Here is a 23,082-nt window from a genome sequence, read left to right as displayed (position 1 = left end):
TACACACTTCTGTACTCCTTTATTTACCTCTCTACTCCTCTACACATTTCTATTTTTCTCTAAGCACTACTTTTCTTTCCATATTGGCCTCAATACTACTGTACACCTCTATACATCTCAACATTTCTCTGCTTTTTTCCACAGGTCTATATTCTGGTACACTCCTCTTTACTTCTCTTAACATTCCTATATTCAAATGCTTCTGTACACACGTCTACACTAGGGGAAATAATTATTTGATCCCCTGCTGATTTTGTGAGTTTACCCCTTTGCAAAGAAATAAACAGTCTAGAATATTTATGGTAGATTTATTTTAACAGAGAGAGACGGAATAAAACATTAAAGAAAGGTTATAACTTCATTTGTATTTGATCGCGTGAAATAAATATTTGAACCCGTATCAAATTAGCAAGAATTCTGACTCCCACACACCCAAATTAGTCCTGTCCTTTAAAGAAATACTTCACCTCATGATTAGTCTAAAAGACACCAGTCACAGAATCAACCTCTTTCATTTAAACCTCTCCTTCAGCATGAGCAAGACCAAACAGCTGTCAAAGGACTTCAGGGACAAGATTGTAGACCTGCACAAGGCTGGAATGGGCTACAAGACCATCAGATTGTTGCTTTGGCCATATGTTTTTTTTGTCATTGTCATGCTGGAAGACTTGTCCACCACCCATTTTAAGTGTTCTCAGGCCAGGAGGTTCTCATCCAAGATTCTACAGTTCAAAGCTCCATTCATGTGATGACGTCTTCCTGTACCCTTAGCAGAGAAACAGCCCCAAAGCAGAATGTTTTCTTCTGAATGTTTGACAGTGAGGATGGTGTTCTTGGGGTCGTACTCTACATTTCTCTGCCTCCAAACACGGCGAATTTTGGTCTCATCTGACCACATCATATTCTCCCGTGTCTTCTCTGAATCATTCAGGTGTTTGTTGGCAAACTTCAGACTGGCCTGCTCATATGCATTCTTGAGCAGAGGGACCTTCATGTGTTACCAATGGTTTTCTAGGGAACTGGGACCACAGTCACCAAGAAAACCATTGGTAACACATGAAGGTCCCTCTGCTCAAGAATGCAGTTCAGAGCGCTCCAGAGCGAAGCTGATTGACTTATCTTGTATTTCTTCCATTCTTGAATTGTCACCTCCTTAGCTGATGGTCCTGTAGCCCATCCCAGTAATGTGCAGGTCTACAATCTTGGCCCTGACATTCTTTGACAGCTCTTTGGCCCTACTTATACTGGTGGAGAGGTTTGGTGTCTTGTGTCTTTTATACACATAACGGATTGATATTAGGAGCACTTTCTTAAAGGGACAGGACTAATTTGGTGTGTGGGAGTCTTGCAGTCTGGTAGGGGTTCAAATACTTCTTAATACTCGATCAAATACAAATGTATATATAATAATAAATCATTTTTCTTTTCTCGAATTTTTCTTACTTTATTATTTTGTATTTTTTTTTATATATATTCTTTCTCTCTCTGTTGGAATAAACCTACCATAAAAAGTCTTTACTGTTCTTTTCTTTGTAAAGGGGTAATTTTACAAAATCAGCAGGGAATATTTCCCCCGCCGTACACTCCTGCACACACCTCTATACTTCTCTTTACACAATACTTTTCTACACATGACTATACTCCTATACACCACATTATTTTTTAAGACACCTCTATACTCCTCCACCACATAAAACCCTAAATATTTTATATTCTCTTACCAAAAATCTATATACACCTGCATTCTAAATAGACAAACTTCACACTCATTACACAATTTGCACACTTCTCTTCTTCTGTATGTCTTTTTTTTTTTTTTAGCTCCTCCTTCATCTGGCAGGGAATTTGTGGCTTTCTCAGGCTTCTTCAACAGCAGAGCACTGTGGGATATTTATAGGGTGCCACATGTGCCTGGCAGAGCAGGAAGCCACAATCACAGGGTTATAAAGAAAAAGGGAGTGTTTTGGCAGTGGAAAAAAAAAAAGACAAGACGATGTTAAATGTTGAGAAAGTGAATGCCTGTGCAACGGTAAGCAGCAGGTGGAAAAAGGGTAGGTTTTTGGAGAGGGGTAATGCTGGATACCCCTGCCGTGCAAGAGATGGGTGGGATGGATGGCGAAGGGAAGGGAATGATTATCCTGTAGGTAAACAACGGAACAAGTGACTTCCCTGGGTTTGCTTTCCTGGCTAAAAGACAGGAGATGGGAGATTATATGGAATGCAACTCATTAAAAACATGGATACACAGAATACTGTTGCATAACTATATATTATATAGGATCTACAATGGACCCCTGATATGCAATATACATTTAAACCACCTTAATCCTAGCAATGGTTAATGGATGTGTCCCAAAATGATGCTTATAGGTTTTTTTATATGGCCTTTAAAGTTTAGCGGATGAATACAACAAAATAAAATGATACGACCATAAAAAACTGATATTTTCCAAATATAATAATAAATTTGAATCCATTGTGTTGGTTTTTGTTCATTTTGCTCGCTTGGGGGTTTGAATTTAGCGGTAATGTATTATGTGTTAGCGGCCGGAGCCCCTTTAAGAAGGTAGAGGATGGAGGTAAGACATGTGACCGAGGCATCATGACACGCATCATGAGTGAGTCATAGACAGATGTGGGGGAGAGAATCATTTTCCAAAATAAAACATCGTTCAGAATCAGATAATAATAATAATAATAATAATAATAATAATAATAGTTCCCATAAGGAAATTGCATCAGTTTGCAATGTCTTCTGGGCCAAAAGCATTCCTGAGGTGTACAGTAAAGTTGATACACCCCGATGCCTCTAACAGCAGTTCAACAACCTTCACTTCTGATTATGAGTGAGGATTTAACCAGAGGGAAGGCCAGGGCAAGTTTAAAGTCATGGCTCAAGTCAATATTAAACACCACTGCTGCAGTGTCCACGCTCATCCTCCGCAATAAAGCAACTCCAACTGACCCCAAATGTTCTCATGGAATGTTGTCCTTTCCTGTTTGTGTCAATTTTTCTCACTTTGAACCCGATCGAGCCGAGTGGCGTCACGGGAGACTCGTTGTCATAGCGATGTTCATTTATCTACCAAGTCCACTTCCTGTGGAACAGATCGCTTCCGCTTTGTGGACCAAAAGTGCCTTTGTGTGACCTCAGCAACATGACCGTTCTATGATTGATTAGTTTGTATTAGTTTCCCTGTAGTACTGCATCACCAGTGGTTTAACCTGAAGTTATAAAAGTTTCTTCCCACTTTTTACTGGGACGTGTTGGGATTTTGAAGAGGTTTCGCTGAGGAAAGCAAAATTACAATTGGAGGAGTAATTTTCCTGGTGACAGAATGATGAAATAACTCTGCAAGGGAGCTGAATTAATGTCTTAATGTGAAAACTTTCTCTCTCTCTCTCACTCACTCACTCACTCACACTCTCACACACACACACACACACACACACACACACACACACACACACACACACACACTGTTTCACTCTCTTACTTTGCCTGTCCTTTCTTTTAGAGAGAATGAACTTCCAGCCTCTAATGCCATAGAGGAAAAGGTGAGCACCAAAATTCCACCACACCGAGTTTCTGAGGTTGGGATTATGCATGTTCTTCACCATTCTCTATTATAATAATAATAATAATAACTATTATTATCAATTGTTATATCCTTATTTACATTTAAAAAGCCCGTTTGGTGAAATACTATAGAAATTAAACTTGGTTGGATTTGAGAGTAGTCAATGTGTAGCTTGTATAGCATTACAGATTTACTGTCCTCTAAAAAATGTATTTTCTAAATAACAGGCAACAAAAGTGAGTACACCCTAAGTGATCGCAGCTGTACAATGTTTAACCATGCGAAGCCACAGGTCCTATTCATTGTGTTCATGTTTTTGTCTGTATGACAGGACCATTCACATTTGTGTTTCTTGTATTAGAGCAGTTAAAATGTGGTACTTCGATGTTCAACATGGCACCTCATGGTAATTTGAGAATCAGAATTGTTGCTCTTTATAAAGACGGTCGAGGCTATAAGAAGATCAGTAACACCCTGAAACTGAGTTACAGTACAGTGGCCAGGGTCATACAGAGGTTTTCCAAGACGAGTTCCACTCGGAACAGGACTTGCAAGGGTCCATAAAAGGAGTCAAGTCAGGTGCAGAAGCTGCTTAAAAAAAAACAGACGCATGAGTCCTACAGCATTTGCTTTAGAGGTTGCAGAAGCGGAAGGTCCACTTGTCAGTGCTCAGACCGTACGCCGCACACTGCAACAAGTCAGTTTGCATGGCCGTCAAATATTCGTCAAATGTGAATGAAATTAATAATGCATTCATTTATTTCATTTGGTAAAACGTTTGATGCAAACACAGTGTTAGTTGATTTGTTCCCTTACATGACATGACCTTTCATTTACATAATAAACTAAATAAAAACATTATTATTACTAACATTAAGTATTTGTATTAAGGTTATAGTGATGATACATTAACTGTTGATGGGGGTTATGACTGGATTTGTGGATTTACGGACTGTTGATTCATTTATTTATTTATTTATTTTATTTTCTCAACTACAAAACCTGTGTATAAAATATAACGTGTATAAAAAAACTAGCATGTATAAAATCTAAATTGATTTGACAAGTAGTGTTACAGCTAGTTCAGCTTCACCTGTGACCAGAGGGAAGTGATTACCGATGAGATTCATGTAATAAGGTGTAATGAGTAGAGATAATAAGCTTGCGTAATTGCGCGCCAACACCGAGCTCCCCATGCAATATTACTCTACAGTAAACTGGTAAACAAACATGGCCATGTACTGTTTATGTGGAGGAAGGGAGTGAAACGCGGCGTTCCGGACCGATGGTATCAGCAATCAATTTGGGAAAGTTACACAGATGCTTTATCTTGTCGGGAATGATCGAGTAAACCCCTGATGAAGTGCACTGCTGAACCTGCTCTGGTCACACAAGTATTTTAACAAGCAACAAGCAGATAATTGTGCTCTCTAGAGACTTCTTAATTGAACAGTAGCTGATGGTTCAGATTCAGACTACATTAAAAAGAGACACTGGCAAGCTTCTAAAACGGTAAGGACCTGACTGAAGTATTAATGAATAGCACTGGTGTCTGAGTAGCCAGTACTATTTTTTTATTATTATTATTTGTCAGTATGTCTGAGGTCTACATATTGACGTATACCATATTGGTATTAACGCTTCTTTATTTACATGCAACTGAGATCTATGTGACGATATACAGATGGGTGAAATGTTAAATAAAAAGACTAACAGTATTAGAATAATGTCACTAATGTCCCCATAATCCACCCATGCAGCTTCAGTGTTTCAAATCAATCAGCTTAGAATACAGATTAACATGGCAGAGGTAGAGCTGCATCTTCCTGGAGATATAACAGGAAAAGAACATCTGGTTTTATTTAATCTTTTACAAAGGCTTGTTTGTGAAAGGGCCATGCTTTAGAAGTCAGAAGGCACTTAAGTTAAATGTATAATTTGCTGAGTGTCTGAAACAAAGAATTAAATCAAAGTATCAACCATATTGAATTGCACAAAATCGCATTTCTTTTCATATCATCGTTTCTCATTGTGTTCAATCAAATGGAAATCGGATCGCAGTGCAATGTAATGGGGTGAATTGTATCAAATCGAATCATCATATGTGTCTTTAAGGTATCTTTTATTCATATATATATATATATATATATAAACACACACACTACTAGTGGACTAAATCTAATTTTTCCAAGTAATGTTCCTTATTTGTTTTTTTTATGACAGAGTTCTGGTCTGACATCAGGTGACTGTGGATGTCCTAGCGTATCATTCTTTCTTTTTTTCTTTTTTTTGACACCATTTTCATCCCCATCAAGCCATTTAGCGATGTCTTGTGCTCGTGTTTTCTGTTGTCAATTTAGAAGAAACTACTTTTTCATGAAAAATGTTTCATAATAGCCACTGTTTTTTATTTTACTCAGCAAAAGCAACTGGAATTGGAGAGGACAGAAAAATGGTTGAAGATGCTGAAAAGCTGGGACAAGTACAAGAATAGCGAGAAGGTAGGGGTGTGTGTGTGTGTTTGTGTGTATGAATGTGTGAGTGTTTCACCTGTTTGTGATTTACCACTTAAAAGATTGAATCATCTAGGAGACAGGAAAATAAGAATTTTCTGTATTTCAGGTATAAGGAAAGTATAAATTGGTGTAATATTATTGTCAGCTGTGCAGGCGGGAAGCAGCGGCAAATCCCGGAAATTCATCTGGATAGTGGATTTTAAACGTCTGTGGATTTTTAAACGTATCCGGTTTTCCCTCACAATAAGATGCGATTTCAGTTTTTCAAGCAAAGTTTAATGATTTATGACAAGAACACAAAAACCCCTATGATGTTAGAATACAGTTCAAATGACCGATATCACAGTATTATTAGATGTGACATAGGAGACGATTAGGGTGAATAGAATTTGAAAAATTCCAAAACAGATTTTCCAGTTGTTACCCTCTTAGTGTTCCTTCGACCCTCGTCGTCTTTCGCGTGTGCGCACTGAATTAAACAGTAACTGCTCGAGCAGAAAATGGGTGTTCTGCTGAATTTGTAATGCTCTTGCAGTGTGCGTCCCATGTGACAGCATTGCTTTTTGGGCACTTGAGGGCATGACACAACAGCATGTAAGAGTGTTAGTGTGAAAAAGTGTTGCAACGCTGTAGTTTGACGAGAGGTGAGAAGGAGGCAAGCGGAGAAAGCCAATTCACCACGCATTGCATCATCGTCTCAAACACCACCCCAAGCTCTTATTGTTACTAAACAGTTTTATACAAATCCAGATACCTAATGAGCAAACCAGAGGCGACTGTGCCAAGGAAGCGCTCTCGAAGAGCCAGATAGCATCTTGGGGTCTGGTGACACTGGATAGTGGATTGTTGATATATAACTGATGAAGTATATTAAGTATAATATAGCCTTGGTTATAGAAAAGATAGGCAAATTGAAATAACTGGCTTAATGATATACATGATTGTGTGTATCTGCATGTTGTGAAAGTTGAATCATGAGCACAGAACAGATGCAAATGCCTCTTTTAAACCAACTACCTGCATGTCTTCCCTCACCACATCCACGAACCTCCTCCTTGGTCTTCCTCTTTTCCTTCTTCCTAGTGGCTCCATTCTCAGCATTCTCCTATCGATATACCCCACGTCCCTCCTCTGCACATGTCCAAATCATCTCAGTCGGGCCTTCCTCACCTTCTCTCCAAAATGCGCTGTCCCTCTAATAAACTCCTTTCTAATCCTGTCCATCCTCGTAACTCCCAACGAACATCTCAACATCTTCAGCTTTGTTACCTCCAGCTCCACCTCCTGTCTTTAGTCAATGCCACTGTCTCTGAACCATACAACATCACATGCCTCACCACAGTCCTATAAACTTTCCCTTTCACTCTTGCAGATACCCTTCTATCACAAATCACTCCTGCCACTCTTCTCCACTCACTCCACTCTGCCTGCACTCTTCTCTTCCCTTCTCTAACACACTCTACATTACTTTGCACTGTTGACCCCAAAGTCCTTCACCTCTTCTCCCTGCAACCGCACCACTCCACTGCCCTCCCTCTCTTTCACACACATGTACTCTGTCTTACTCCTACTGACTTTCATTCCCCTTCTCTCCAGCGTGTACCTCCTCATCTCCTCCTCTTGACCACAAATCACAATATCATCCACAAACATCATAGTCCACAAAGACTCCTGTCTGACTTGTCCGTCAGCCTGTCCATCACCTCTGCAAACAGGAAAGGGTTTAGAGCCGATCCTTGATGCAGTCCCACCTCCACCTTAAACCAGTCTGTCGTTCCTACTGCCCACTTCACTGCTGTCACACTGTTCTCATACATGTCTTGCACCACCCTCACATACTTCTCTGACACACCTGACTTCCTCATACAATACCACAACTCGGCACTCTGTCGTTCACTGTCGTTCTCTAAATCCACAAACACACAATGCAGTTCCTTCTGACCTTCTCTATACTTCTCTATCAACATTCTCAAAGCAAGTAATGCATCTGTGGTGCTCTTCCTCGGCATGAAACCATACTGTTGCTCACAGATTGTCACCTCTTCTCTCAGCCTGGCTTCCACTACTCTTTCCCATAACTTCATTGTGTGACTGATTAACTTTATTTCCCTGTAGATACATACTGTAGGGCTGCACATCTCCCTTATTCCTCAGGCATCCTCTCACCTTCCAAAAACTTGTCAAACAATCTTGTTAAAAACTCCACTGCCATCTCTCCTAAACATCTCCATGCTTCTACCAGTATGTCATCGGGTCCTTCCGACTTTCCACTCATCATCCTCTTAATCGCTGCTCTCACTTTCTTCTTACTAATCCTATCCACTTCCTGCTTTACCATCTCCACATTATCCAACCTACTCTCTCTCTCTCTCTCTCTCTCTCTCTCTCTCTCTCATTTTCCTCATTCATCAGCTGCTCAAATCTTCCTCCATCTTCTCAACACATGTGCCTCACTAGTCAACACATGTCCATCTCTATCCTTGCAGCACATCCTTCCCAGCTCGACCGATCCAGTATGAAAGTCTGATTCATGATTCGCATATTTGGTTTGGCACATGTTTTATGCTGGATGACCTAACACAACCCTCCCAATTTATCCGGGCTTGGGACCGGCACTAAGAGTGCACCGGCTTGTGCAAACCTAATGTCTGGGTTGTGGTGGGGATTCTAGTGTAGTTTTTAATTGAAGGAACACCTTTACAATTTAAAGTGCAATAACCAAAAAAAATTATAAAAAAAAAATTAAAACAATACAGGCCATGACTTCGACTTTATTGTGAGTTATGCACAAAGGACATAATGAGAGAAATAGCAAATGCAGACTCAGAATTCAGAGAGTGAGCATGCATTAAACAACTGCAGTGACGAATCAAAAACTTTAATTCGTCTCCGTATTCTCAACAAAAGAGTGTGATTGGTTATACGGTAATGCTCAAGTCTAATGCATCAGCAGATCTACTGTCAAATATAACACTTTGTATGACACTCATATGACACTTCAATCGTGACACTGGCTATAGAGCTTAATTGTGCAGTGACAATTTTGCCTAAAATCCCCATTAATTTCTAACTATTAAATATGTTTGGTGTTTGTTTCATAAGAATTTGACCATTTCGCTTTCAGCTGGATCTCCATCACCGGCATCCGTCTTCAACTTTTTTTTTTTTTTTGCGAGTTAAGCGCGTTTGTTCTCCCGCCCATCAACCAATCAATGCAGTAGTTTCCGAGGTGCATTTTTTCTCCGCTTACTATTTTTTTTTGTCTTTTTTTTTTTTTTTTTATGTACTCGGTAACAAATAGAATTTAAAATGTATTTAAGTATATTTCTTCAAACAAAACATACTTAAGTGAAAGTCAAATTACAGATTTAAAAATGTCTTTAATAAATTAAAGTACACACAAAAAAAAGTAATTGCATGAGCTTTCCACCTGCATAATACTGATCTATTTGTATTGACAGGCATTTGCACATTTTACAACCAGCACTTGTTTTTATTCATGTATTGTTCAGTAATGATATTTCCAAAGTCCTTTAAAAAACTCTCTCACTCTTTTTATCCAGTGTGAAGCAGTGTAAATTGCTTGGAAGGTGTATATATTCAGTGTTAAAAGTCTGTACTCTAGGAAAGGGACGTTTACTGTAGTCATAGGTAGTCAAATATAATTTTTAGTCAAAAGATATATTTTTGAATAGACCAGCCTACTAACATCTGGCTAAAAAAGACGCTCCAGCATGGTGCTCGGTTTATGCCACAGTTCTGTGCTGAGCAGGAGAGCGAACATACTGCAGCAATTTTCTTCGAAAAGACGATGACAGCCATTTGAAGGGCTCACAGTAATAACAGTGCGTGCCTCGAACCACCATATGCGCCCCGTATATATCCCAAGCAAAAATATCCCTGGTTGTAATGTTCGGTGTTTAATCATATGATGGTTCAGGCACCGTGAGCAGTGTTTTGTCTTTTTTTTGTTTTTTCACAAATGCTGAAATAAAACCTTGGCATATCTACTGGGATATTTAGTTCAGAAGATTGAACCACTTGAATGGTTCACTAAGACTTATGTTATAAAAGAACATGCACATTATGATGCACCTATCCAACTGTTTATCTTACTGTTAAGACAGATGTGGTAAAGTTCTGAGAAATTGTAATAAAGCTGTGTGTGTGTGTGTGCGCAGATGGTGAGAAGGGTCTACAAAGGAATCCCACTACAGCTTCGAGGACAGGTGTGGTGTCTCCTTCTTGACGTCCCCAAAATAAAAGAGGAGAAGAAAGATTTCTACGAGGTACACACCTACACACACCTACCTTCATATTTATTAAAGGAAAAGTCTATTTTATTATATAGTAAAGTTGACATTAATGTATTTTCTGGTCTTGCTGAACCGTTGCTCAGTGCTGCATTTATTGTTTTTGATTCCTGTGAGAAAATGAGCATTTTTCTACCATTTCGATGTCTCAGAGGGGGACACTTACTATAGAGGAACATTTGTTCAACAATCTGAACGACGTGATATTTTGCCTGGCTCCATTGTTAGCAAAACGCTCATGTTAATGAGAAATATAAGATCGAAGTAGTTAAGACAGTAAAAGTACCAGAATTGTATTTTAATTTATAGTTGACAGTGTGTAAACATAGATAGGGTTCCCTGGTGGTCTAGTGGTTAGGATTCGGTGCTCCTCCGCCATGGCCCGGGTTCGATTCTTGGTCAGCCAAACCCAGCCATTAGGGTTGCACAAGCCAGTGCACTCTTAGTGCCGGTCCCAAGCCTGGATTAAAGGGTTGCGTTAGGAAGGGCATCCAGCGTAAAACATATGCCAAATCGAACATGCGGATCACGAATACGGATGTCTCGCTGTTGGGCCCCCTAATGGAAGAAGCCGAAAGAAAGAAAGTGTGTAAACATAGTTAAACAAAGTACTTTCTTGTAAACAGAGCTAATCATGAAACTTTTTGATACCACCTCATACCACTACAGTGCATCAGTACAGCATTTCACTTTTTCTACATTTTGTTATGTTACAGTCTTATTCCAAATGGATTAAATTCAATATTTTCCTCAAAATTCTACAAACAATACTCCATAATGACCACATGAAAGAAGTTTTTTTTGGAAATCTTTGCAAATTCATAAAAAATTTAAATAAAATTACGTAAATAAGAATTCACTTTGTTGAAGAACCTTTGGCGACAATTACTTCAAATCTTTTTGAGTATAATGCTACAAGCATCGCACGTCTGTTTTTAGATTTCTCCAGAGATGATCAGTGGGGTTCAAATCTGGACTCTGGCTGGGCCACTCAGGATTTCTCGATCCTGACTAGTCTCAAATTTCCTGTCACTGAAAAACATCCCCACAGCATGATGCTGCCACCACCGTGCTTTAATGTAGGGATGGTATTAGGCAGTGAATGAGAGGTGACTGGTTTCCTTTAGACATGATGCTTGGCATTCAGGCCAAAGAGTTCAATGTTTGTTTCTCATGGTCTGAGAGTCCTTCATGTTCCTTTTGGCAAACTCCGGATGGACGGTCATGTGCCTTTTACTGAGGAGTGGCTTCAGTCTGACCACTCTACCATACAGGCCTGATTGGTGGAGTGCTGCAGAGACGGTTGTTCTTCTGGAAAGTTCTCCTTTCTTCACAAATCACCTTCCTGACTAAGGTTCCCCGGTAGCCCAGTTAGGCTGGGCGGCCCGCTCAAGGAAGGTGGTTCCAAACTTCTTCCATTTACTAATGATGGAGGCCACTGTGCTCATTGGGACCTTCAATGCTGCAGAAATGTTTCTACAGCCTTCCCCAGATCTGTGCCTTGATGCAATCTTGTCTCTGAGGTTTACAGACAATTCCTTGTACTTCATGGCTTGGTTTATGTTCTGACATTCACTGTTAACTGTGGGACCTCATATAGACATGTGTGTGCCTTTCCAAATCATGTCCAACTAAATTTATTACAGGTGGAGGTGGAGGGGAAAAAACATGGCTTCTATGTTTGTCTTTGTTTTTAAAAAAATTCATCAACTATATAATTATGACAGACTATATGTACCTTGAAACAGTGAACTGAACAGAGATTCTGATTGATCGAAACATCACATTATAATTTTTTATAAGTATATAACTATAATTTTTTTTTTATTCTGGGAGCAGCCATGTTGGCTTGATGTCACTTGCTGAGCTCAGTGCTGAACTGACTGCCCCCACCCTTTCATTTTAAGGGGACAAGTCTTACAGATACAGTTAAAAAAATTTTAAACGTTGCATCCCACAAGAATCCTGCTAGCGCCTCACACAACGTGTGTGCGAGTGTGTGCAAATGTGATTTGAGCGAGTGTACAAGCAAGTGTGTAAATATGACTAAGGCATATTTGTGTGTGTGTGTGAGGGACCGTGTGTGTGTAAATATGAGGTAAGCGAGTGTGTAAATATGAGTGTAAATCTTTGAGTGTTTGAGTGACCGTGTATATTTGGGGTGTAACAGTACACTTATTCATACCGAAATTTTTCCTCAGAAACGTATCAAGTGGCGGACTGCAAGTTTGTTTAGTCTCTGTCTCGCACTTTAAATGCAATTTTTTAATTCTTATTAAATTTAAAAACATACAAAACAATGCCAGGGGTATAAAAACTGTCAATGTGGCTACTCACGCCTTACTGGAAATAAGATTTGTTTTGCGCAAATGAATAATAATTTTTTTTTTATAAAAAATGCCAAGCAGTTTTATGTTTTGCGTCCGACCCCCAACGGACCTGTAATTGTACCGAACCATGACTTAAAAACTGGAGGTACGTACCAAACCACACATTTTGTGTACCGTTACACCCTTAGTATATAGACATTCATTTCAGAGGGAAATTCGTGTGTGTGTGTGTGTGTGTGTGTGTGTGTGTGTGTGTGTGTGTGTGTGTGTGTGTGTGTGTGTGTGTGTGTGTGTGTGTGTGTGTGTGTGTGTGTTTTACCAGCACAGTAGACTGTCTTTCTCCACTGTAGGTTTGCTTTTTGAGCTGCATTGTTGGTTTAGTTAAGTTCATTTAAATTAATGAGATCACTCTCACATCTCCCTCTTACCCTCTTCCCTCTCTCTCTCTCTCTCTCTCTCTCTCTCTCTCTCTCTCTCTCTCTCTTTCTTTTCTCCCTTATCTCCTTTTTTGCAGAAGCTGAAGTTGAGAGCAAAACGTTTGTCCCCTGATATTCGTCAAATAGATCTGGATGTCAACCGCACATACAGAGACCACATCATGTTTATGCGGCGATATGACGTCAAGTGCGTGACACACACACACACACACACACAGTGCCAGCCTAACCACACCCACATCATTCAGCATGCAGTAGAAGCTTGTTATTGATATGAAGAGAAATGATGCCGACAAATTAAAATAGTCCTTTTATAAATTATCTTTAAAGGGGGACACAGTAAAAGTGATGCAGTCAGGGGAATCATGAGTAGAGTACATTTTGCTCAGGGTGTGTACTCTTAATGTACAATGGCTGTTTTTTTAATAAACACACAGGCAAACTAATTATGTGTGTGCTAATTGGGCTGGTTTCCCATGTTTGATTAACAGAGACTATGTCTGATTAAGGAAACTGTGTGTGTGTGTTTGTTTGTTTGTTTACAGGCAGCAGGACCTGTTCCACGTCCTAACGACCTACTCCATGTACAACAGGGTGAGTCACTACAACAGCCGCACCATCCTCTCCTTGATGTCTTGCTTTTCGATTAAAACTAATATTAACATTGTAGTTCTGGAAACGAATTGGTCAATAATTGTGCAAATACAGTACCAGTCAAACGTTTGAACACACCTTCTTATTCGAAGTTTTTTCTTATTCTATTGTGTTTTTTTTTTTTATTGTTTTCAACAGTGTACATCAATACCCAAGATATCCAAACTATGAAAGAACTTGTTTGGAAAATAACAAGAAAAGTGTTAAATAACCCAGAACATGTCTTATGTGTTCGATTCTTCAAAGCAGTCACTAAGGTGTTGGGTGCTTGTTGGCTGCTTTTCCTTCACTCTTGAGCCAAGCAAATCATCTTTGCTTGTTGTTCTCTCGAAGTAATGGTTTCTTTGCCACAATTCGACCCTGAAGGCCTGACTCACACCGTCTCCTGCATCCAGTCTCTGATTTCTAAAGCATTTTTTTTTTCATTCTAATGTATTTAAAAAGGATGTACACTTTTAACGTAAATGTTTCCATTTAATGCATTGTACCGAATTTAGTTGGTGGTTTCTGAGGGAGGTAATTCTAATAAACTTATCCTCTGCAGCAGTAGTAGCTCCTGGTTTTCCTTTTCTGGGAAAGTCCTTGTAAGAGCCTGTTTTATCTTAGCATTTGGTGGTTTTGGAGACTGCACTTGGGGATACTTTGAAAATTTTTAAGATATTTCAGTTCGACTGACCCTCATTTCTTTAAGTAATGATGAACTGCTCATTCTGAGGGTTTCTGGCCATAATAGGGAATAGTCTAGTAGTTGTAGTAGCTACTACGACTCTGTACTCACCCTTTCCTCTGCACAAGATGGCTGATGGTCTAAAGCACATTAAGAAGGCAAGAGATTTACACAACAAACTGGTGCAGTTGGAATGAATTGCTGCAGGATTAGCTTTATTTTTTTGCCGTGACCTCTAGAGTGATATTCTCAAATGTAGTTGTTGTGAAAGTATAGATAAATGGCAATTATGTTGATCTGCCCTCTAGTGGATGACATCTCTGTTTACACATACAGTATTAACCATTAATTATTTTTTTTTACCTTCAATAACCAACATCCTCATTGTAAGCAGGCCGTGTGTAAACATATTTCAGATGCTCTGTTATATAGAGCGTCAGAGGCATTCTGTCAACAGGTTTCAAGATTGTTTGTCATGTGTTTGCATGCAAAGTCTGCATTACTCACTCTTACATATGCGCACAGCAACGGTTTTTCAGCTAAATAGATTTTAAATAAATAAATACATAAATAAATTTCACAGAATTGGTACATCTGCTGTACTTCAGATACACAGGCGTGAAAGATGACTATGTGAACAGGGCTGCTTGTGAAGGTGTAGTTCATATTGATGCATTACACTGGCTTTGGAGACAGGTAGAGAGAGAGATTTTATGGTTTTGGCTATATTTTGTCATTTTCTACTAGTAAAAGTGTGTGTGCTTGTGTGTGTGTGTGTGTGTGTGTGTGTGTGTGTGTGAGAGAAAGAGAGAGAGTGTAAGGAAGGCACATTTAACAAGCAGCTTTAGGCAGACAGTTTTTTTTTTTACCTCTGCAGGAAGTCTAGAAACATTTCTGTGTTGTTTTAAAGATATATTATTATAGTGTACCCTAAAAAGATATATCAATGCCAAAGAATGCTTGAACGATTGTTTTTTTCTCTCTCTCTATTTATTATTTGACTCGTTATCAGTCACGGTGATTTGAGAGAGAGAGAGAGAGAGAGAGAGAGAGAGAAAGAGATATCTCCGCTTCTTTAAGGGTTTTTGTAATTCCCCACCGATTGTGTCTGGGTTTCTTGGTATAAATCAACCGTGGAGTTTGAGGCATGGTTGGTGACCTGCACATCCTTATTAAAGCAAACTCATTAGCTTGTATTCATGGCTGAATTCATGCAAGTCAAGCTGCTCCAGTGGATTTTATAACTCACTGGTGTACAGTTTCAGGGCTCTGTGCTCTCCTCCGGTCCCAGAACTTGTTTGGGTTCATTCCAGACTCGTGAATTAGCATTCAAACAATAGAAAATCTCAAGAAGGCAGATATTAGCTGTACTTGAGATGAACTCAAAATACGACTTTGGAAATCTTCCTTTCAGTGCAAAACCAGGATCTTAGAAGATTACACTCATTTATTTCAATTTACTAATGCATGGGGTTATAGGAAATAAATGTATTGTTGTGTGTTAAACACATGTAAATAAATAAATGTGTGGGTGTGTGTGTGTGTGTGTGTTTGTGTGTGTTCAGGAGGTGGGATATTGTCAAGGTATGAGCCAAATCACTGCTCTCCTTCTGATTTATATGAATGAAGAGGATGCATTCTGGGCTCTGGTCAGACTGCTATCTGGTCCGAGGCATGCGATGCACGGTACACATACACACACGCACACGGACATTGCTACACACTTTATATACAGGATACACATATACACTCTCATTATACACAGTTCTATCTTTCCCAGCAGCTTGTACGCAATCAAAAACAAATACAAAGCATGCGAAGTACACTTTACACGTATAATACTTCTTGTATTCCTCGAGCTACAACATGCAAATAGTTTGAATTGAAATGAAATTAAACAGATTTCGAATAAAAACGAGCGACATTAGTCACACCGCGCGGGCACATAAGGAGGACGTAAATAGCATGGACATGTCCTGGACGTGTGATTACACTGAACCGATATGAAATGTCATAATGACAACGGTGTGTGTGTGTGTGTGTGTGTGTGTGTGTGTGTGTGTGTGTGTGTGTGTGTGTGTGTTCAGGATTCTTCGTGCCTGGTTTTCCAAAGCTGCTGCGCTTCCAAGAGCATCATGACGGCATCCTGAAGAAAATGTTGCCTAAACTTAAACAACATCTAGTAAGGCATGCACACACACACACACACACACACACACACACACACACACACACACACACACACACACATATCTGCCCATAAGGTGGGATGCATGTTGGAAGAAAGGGCATAACCGAGAAAGGGCATAACCCAGTTCAAGTTTTTCTTTCACTTTACTTTCCGGTGTATAATCCAAATTGACATGCGTTAGAGACAGGACTATATACAACAACAAATCAAAGAAACTGGGGCTGGGGGAAAAAAGCGAATACTTTTGCCTATCTAGTGTGTTTTTATATATCATATCAAATCATGCAAAGTGCATCATTTATTTATTAATACATGCAGTAAGAGGGAAACAGTCTTCAATTGCGTGGTGTGTTCCAAAGGGATCTTGAATGTCCCAAAGTGTTTTTCTTCCTATACCACACTACCAAGGTTTTAAATGTTTATTAATGAATGTTGTTAATTCATATTAACTCGTATATAATGTTGTATTTTCTCATACAGCGAAAGCGTCCAGGAGACCATTCATTTGCTATGCTTTTAAACGAGCGATACAGATCATCAGCGATGATTTGAGAAAAGTTTATACTTTATTACTGACTCTGTAAAGCGACTTTCTGTCGAAATTTTTATTCCAAACTCATTACATCATTATATAGAAGAGTATGTGTACATTCGAGGCATTCGGCAGACGCCCCGTTTCCAGAGCAAATTACGTTTATCTCATTTAGATGTCCACCAATGAGGGTTTTTCTCTGGCCGATGCCCATATTTAGAAATTAGGGCAACGTAATGGCGATTATTTTTGGCCAATATGTTTGAGCAATTAAGCGATTTTATTTTTTTTCCCCTTTTTATCTCATGAAATATTTAATAACAGTTAAGTAATAAGAAGTGATACTGAAAATTGCTTAAAATAAACATTTATTGAACAATACGAGCCTCTCCATTCAGTGCACTTGTTAGCAGGAAGTTGTACCCGTGCCTACCTGCGTTTTAAAACTATAGCTAGTTGAAGTTGAAGGTTTAGGGTTTTTTGTGGGTGTTCTGCACTGTTGGCTCTAGTTTTTTTGACCAATTCTGCATGAGAAAGAAAACTCTGATTGGCTATTCAGCTTAGCAAATGAGCACACAACACTTTTCATTCTTGCTTTTGTTTTTGCAGCTTAGCAGACATAATTGCAAAAAAGCTACACAAACCTGTTGATTGCGGCAGGTGTAAACGCCACAGGTGTAAACGTGGCTTGCTTTATACATTTCGCAGTTCTAGCTCTTCCGGTTTCCCCTCGATTGGATGCACACACAATGTGCAGCACAATCAGCCAATGGCAATTAATTACTAAATCAAAAAAATCGGCCCGATTCATCGCCCGCTCGATCGATCAATCGACCTCTAATCCTATTCATTAGGATCGATCCTAAAGTTTAGATATTTTCGATGTTGGATTTGTAACAAAAGGATCGATTCTCAAATAGAAGTTTCGATCCTATCTGGTTTTAAATAAAAAAAACGTGTATAGAATATTTTAATAATATTATTATGCAATATTGTATATACTACATATTTATAATACTTGAATAGGAATGTCAATGGTAACTACATCTTTTTCTATTGTACCACCACTTATTATGACAGCGTTCGCTCAATCAGTCAAAGCACTTCAGCTCAGGTTTAAACGGGGATTCGAGTGCATGGCTGCGATCATGACTGGAAAAAAAAAAGAAAGCATAGGTGTTTTACTTCAGGTAACACTGAAGAAGCTTGTCAAAAGAACGATATGCCACTGTGGCAATACCACAAAAATAATGAAGCATCATTTCTATACCAGAACTATTTTAGAGAACTTTACTTTATACCATACAGATTGTTTCAGATATAAAGATATTACAGTATTTTATGTGGAGCACAATATTACACTGGATTTTTTTTTTACCAGTGAGATTTTTATTAAAACATATAATACATATTTCATAGAAGTATCGGTATCGTTATCGACGATACTTGTCTTGAAAGTACTTGGTGTGCGTGGTTTCGCCCATCCCTCATACAACCCTTGTTCAGAGGCCCAGGAGTGGCAGCATGTTGTATCTGCGATTTGATTTCATGACCTTCAGATTCAAAGTCCAATGCTCCCCGAGGATTGTGTATGAGGTAGAATAAAAAAAAAAAACAGATCAGTGAAACAATCTGTCCATCATTCGACAGAACCGACATTCATGACTTCCCCCTCACTACAGGGACAGCTGTGGAGGATCATGAAAGACTTTTATTCATAATTATTGATCACGTATTGTTTTTATTATTCAATTGCTTGCATGCATATGTTTGAGGAAGTGATATCTCCATGTATAAGGTGTTGTACTCCTTATACAGCAACACCTTAAGCAAAGGCCTTGTGTTAACAGGATCATTAAGTTAATAAGTCACTCTGGATAAGGGTCTGTAAATATAAACATAAAAATAGATAGGCAGTCTCGATGAGCTAAATGTCGATAGATGATTTATTAATGGGTGAGCGAAGTGATGAAAGGAAACATTAATAATAAATGTGAGCTCATTAGTTTTAGGGGGGGAAGTGTATGTGTGTGTCAGAGAGAATGAACTGATTCATGAGTGAAGCCCTGCATGTACAGTCTCATGTAACCAACTGCTGATGCTACTTCATGTTTATACTGTATTTTGTGGGTGTACAAGAACTGCTGTTGTATAAAAAATAAAAAAAAATGCTTTTTAACTTGATTTATTGACTTATGTATAAGTATAGATGCTGTGTAATCAAATATTTTTTTGACATACTGTGGAATTGTGTTGCAGTAGGGAAAAGTTTCTGAGGCAGGAAAAAGTCAGACTACAATGATAGTTATACAAGTTATTGCACATTTAACAATTATTGCGCAATTTGCCCAAGATAATAGCATTATACAAGTGTGGCATGAAACTCTATACTATATATCGTGGACCAGCTGTTTAACACTCTCAATGAATCCCAGGGCAATATGAAGCAGCAGAGCTATATATTTTCTTCCATTTATGCAGTAAACACTGTTGAATAGAAACTAGAGTGAATAAACATGATGTAGGGTAGGAGCGAAAATGTCATTAGAAAATGTAGCGTTGCCATGTGTTGCACAGGGTATGGAGTTGTGCATTGAGATGTGTGTGTGTTTTTCCCTCTACAGGACAACCAGGAGGTTTTCACCAGCCTCTATACCATGAAGTGGTTCTTTCAGTGCTTTCTGGATCGTGTAAGACACGTTCAAACACTGCATTCTCAGTCCATTCAGAAATTGGTGCGGTCAGACTGCCTGGTTCTAGAATTCAGTCAGGAAAACTTCTGGAATATCATTTAAGGTGGACTTTAAGGTAAAACAAACTGTAAGAAGGATGGAAAGAGAGATAGACCAAGAACGATTGTGACAAGGGCAATGAGAGAGAGATTAAGATGGACACCAGAGCAAAGGACAGAAGACAATGGAAAATTTGAGGCTGAAACAGAGACAAAGTGAGGGAAAAGGTAGACGGAGAAATCAATGACCGGAGAGAGTGAGGGAAAACAGGATAATATAGAGTGACGGACATTAAGGGATTGAGCCATTGGGAGCCATTGTTTTAAGGCATCATAGTACAGAATTATTTTACATTCCTTCTCAAAGGGTTATATAATGTGGCTCCGCCCCCTGCAACACCTTGAAGTGACTTTTAACAGATGACATCACCTCCTATCACCTAGATAGTGCACACTTAGTCTGTCTCTGTCTTTTCTTAAATAAAGGTTTTTATTTATTTATTTATTTTTTTTTCGTTCTATAGACCCCTTTTACGTTAACCCTCAGGATATGGGACATCTACATTCTAGAGGGAGAGAGAGTTCTGCCTGCGATGTCCTACACCATCCTCAAGCTCCACAAAAGTAATGGCACCTCTGTGTGCTTGCGAAAATGACCCTTGTGAGAACAATTTATTCACAGCAATACAAAGTTGTGTTTATAATGTGCCTGTGTCCAGAGACTCTGATGAAGTTCTCCATGGAGGACCTTGTGGAGTTCCTCCAAGTTGCTCTCTCGAAGGATTTCTGCTTCGAAGACGACTATGTAATCGAGCAGCTCCAGAGTTCCATGTCCGAACTCAAACGCATCAAGCTTGAGCTTCCTCCTCCAGGTAACGCCCACATGCACACACGTGGTGAGAAGAAAGCTTCACTGGCATACTGTAGTTATATACAACATTATTCCAAAAAGTTGGGAACGGTGTAAAATGTAAATAAAAACAATGCAGTGATTTGCAAATCTCATAAATCTTATTTTATGCACTTTAGACATAAAAAAACACACAAAGGTTTGAACAGAGGAAATGTAAGATCTTTAAGGAAAACAAACCCCTTTTTGACTTTGATGGCTGACACGTCTAAAAAATAAATAAATAAATAAAAAGTCGGGACAAGGCAACAAAAGTCTGAAAAAGTAAGTGTTATTAAAATTGAAGAAACATTTTGCAACTAATTAGGTTAATTGAAAACAGGTCAGTAAGATGATTGGATATAAATACAGTAAAACCCTGTTGTACGAGCATAATTCGTTCTTGAAAATTGCTTGTAGGTCCATTTGCTCGTACGTTCGAACTGATTTTCCCCATAGGAATGAATGTAAAAGTGATTTAATCCGTTCCGAGATCTTATTCGATCGCTTATTTCTGCACTTAAAAAGTATTTGTAGCCTATTTTAACAAACAAATACACCGCAAATTACCGTAATGTAAACATAATTTAACAGTTACCTATGTAATAGTGGTTAATTGCGAGTGTAAGACGCGCACCACGCTCATAACCTCTTCGGTTTCCATGGTAATTCTCTTTACTTTCTTTTTCACAGCACCAGCACTGATTTTCTTGGGAGACATTTTTCAAGATTTCTAGTGAAATAAAAATATAAAACTAAAAAAGTTTTTGCTGCACTGAACAACGAGAGCGACCGAGTGATACGTCATCAATTAAGCGACTGATGCTACCTTCTGAAAACGGGAAACCGGCAGCGTGGGTTTGCTCGTGCCTTTGAAATTTGCTCGTGAAACAGGCTAAAAGTTTGCGAGCAAGGTTGCTCGTATCTCCGTTTGCTCATACTATAGGTTGCTCGTACAATGGGGATTTACTGTAATGTGATTACGAGAGGCGGAGTCTCTCAGAAGTAAAGATAGGCAGAGTTTTACCAATCCATGAAAGTCTGTGTCTATGAATTGTGGAACGATTTCTGAAGGTTTCTCAACGTAAAATTGTAAAACAGTTGAATATCTCATTATTACAGTACATAATATAATTGAAAGTTTCAAAGAATCTGAAAAAATCTCTGCGCAAGTGATAAAAGGCACAAATCAATATTGGATGCACGTGATCTTCGATCCCTCATTTAGCAATGCAAATAAAACAGTCATGGTTCCAGTAATGGAAATCACTGCATGGGCTCATTAACACCTCCAGAAATCATTGCCTGTGAACACAGTTGGCTATGTTATCAACAAATGCAGGTTAAATCTCTATCATTAAAAGAAAAAGGCATGCATGAATATAATCCAGAAATGCCGCCATCCTCTCCAGGCCAATTGAAAAACTGTGCTGTGGTCAGACAATTTAATTTCTTTTTGGAAACCACAGACACAACGTCCTCCGGACTAAAGAGGAGAGGGATCATCCAGCTTTTTATCAGCAGTCATTTAAAAAAGCTGCCTCCCCGATTGTATGGGAGTGCATTAGTGCCTGTGGAATGAGCATTTTGGACATTTAGAAAGGCTCCAACAATGCTGAATGGTATTTTTTTCAGGTTTTAGAGCAACTAATGCTTTCATCCAGAAAATATCTTTTTTTTTTTCAGGGAAGCCTTTTGCATTTTCGAGCAAGACAATGTTTACTGCATCTATTACAATAGCACAACATGCAGTTTAGACCTTTTACCATTTAAAAACATACGACGCATCATAATCCGAAAAACACAACAAAGGACACGCAGAACTGCTGAGCAGCTAGAATCATGTACCAGACACATATAGGGCAACATTCCTCTCCCAAAACTTCTCATCTGGTCTCCTCAGTTCCCAGATATATATAGACAGAAGATACTACCCAGTGGTAAACATGGCCCAGCCATCAAATTGAACAATTTCCTTAAAATTGTATATACTCTCAATTGAAACATTTGATATGTTTTATTCTAAATAGATTTGCATCTGTTTTTATGTACATTATGCACAGTCTCTCAACTTTTTTGGAATTTTTTGGATATTGCTGAAAGTCCCTTTGTTCAATGATCTGTTAATGGTCACTGGCATTACACTTACACTTACACACACACACACACACACACACACACACACACACACACACACACACACACACAACAGAAAATGCTTTCTATTCTTTATTGGGACAG

At 38.9% G+C, this 23,082-nt stretch overlaps 1 protein-coding gene across 4 annotated transcripts in view; it reads left to right on the top strand.

Moving 5' to 3' along the window:
- usp6nl (USP6 N-terminal like) overlaps positions 1-23,082 on the top strand; it is a 78,260-nt gene that overhangs the window by 46,493 nt on the left and 8,685 nt on the right. For all 4 annotated transcript variants that reach the window (XM_046873041.1, XM_046873038.1, XM_046873036.1 and 1 more), the window contains 10 exons: positions 3,519-3,558; positions 6,002-6,082; positions 10,279-10,386; positions 13,255-13,364; positions 13,723-13,771; positions 16,064-16,184; positions 16,586-16,680; positions 19,846-19,911; positions 20,477-20,576; positions 20,672-20,824. In XM_046873041.1, coding sequence (XP_046728997.1) covers positions 3,519-3,558; positions 6,002-6,082; positions 10,279-10,386; positions 13,255-13,364; positions 13,723-13,771; positions 16,064-16,184; positions 16,586-16,680; positions 19,846-19,911; positions 20,477-20,576; positions 20,672-20,824 — 923 coding nt within the window. The remainder of the gene's footprint in view (positions 1-3,518; positions 3,559-6,001; positions 6,083-10,278; positions 10,387-13,254; positions 13,365-13,722; positions 13,772-16,063; positions 16,185-16,585; positions 16,681-19,845; positions 19,912-20,476; positions 20,577-20,671; positions 20,825-23,082) is intronic.

The sequence above is a fragment of the Silurus meridionalis genome, chromosome 18 (assembly GCF_014805685.1).
Source record: "Silurus meridionalis isolate SWU-2019-XX chromosome 18, ASM1480568v1, whole genome shotgun sequence".
Classification (NCBI taxonomy): Eukaryota; Metazoa; Chordata; class Actinopteri; order Siluriformes; family Siluridae; genus Silurus; species Silurus meridionalis.
This window is presented reverse-complemented; position numbering and strand designations above follow the sequence as displayed.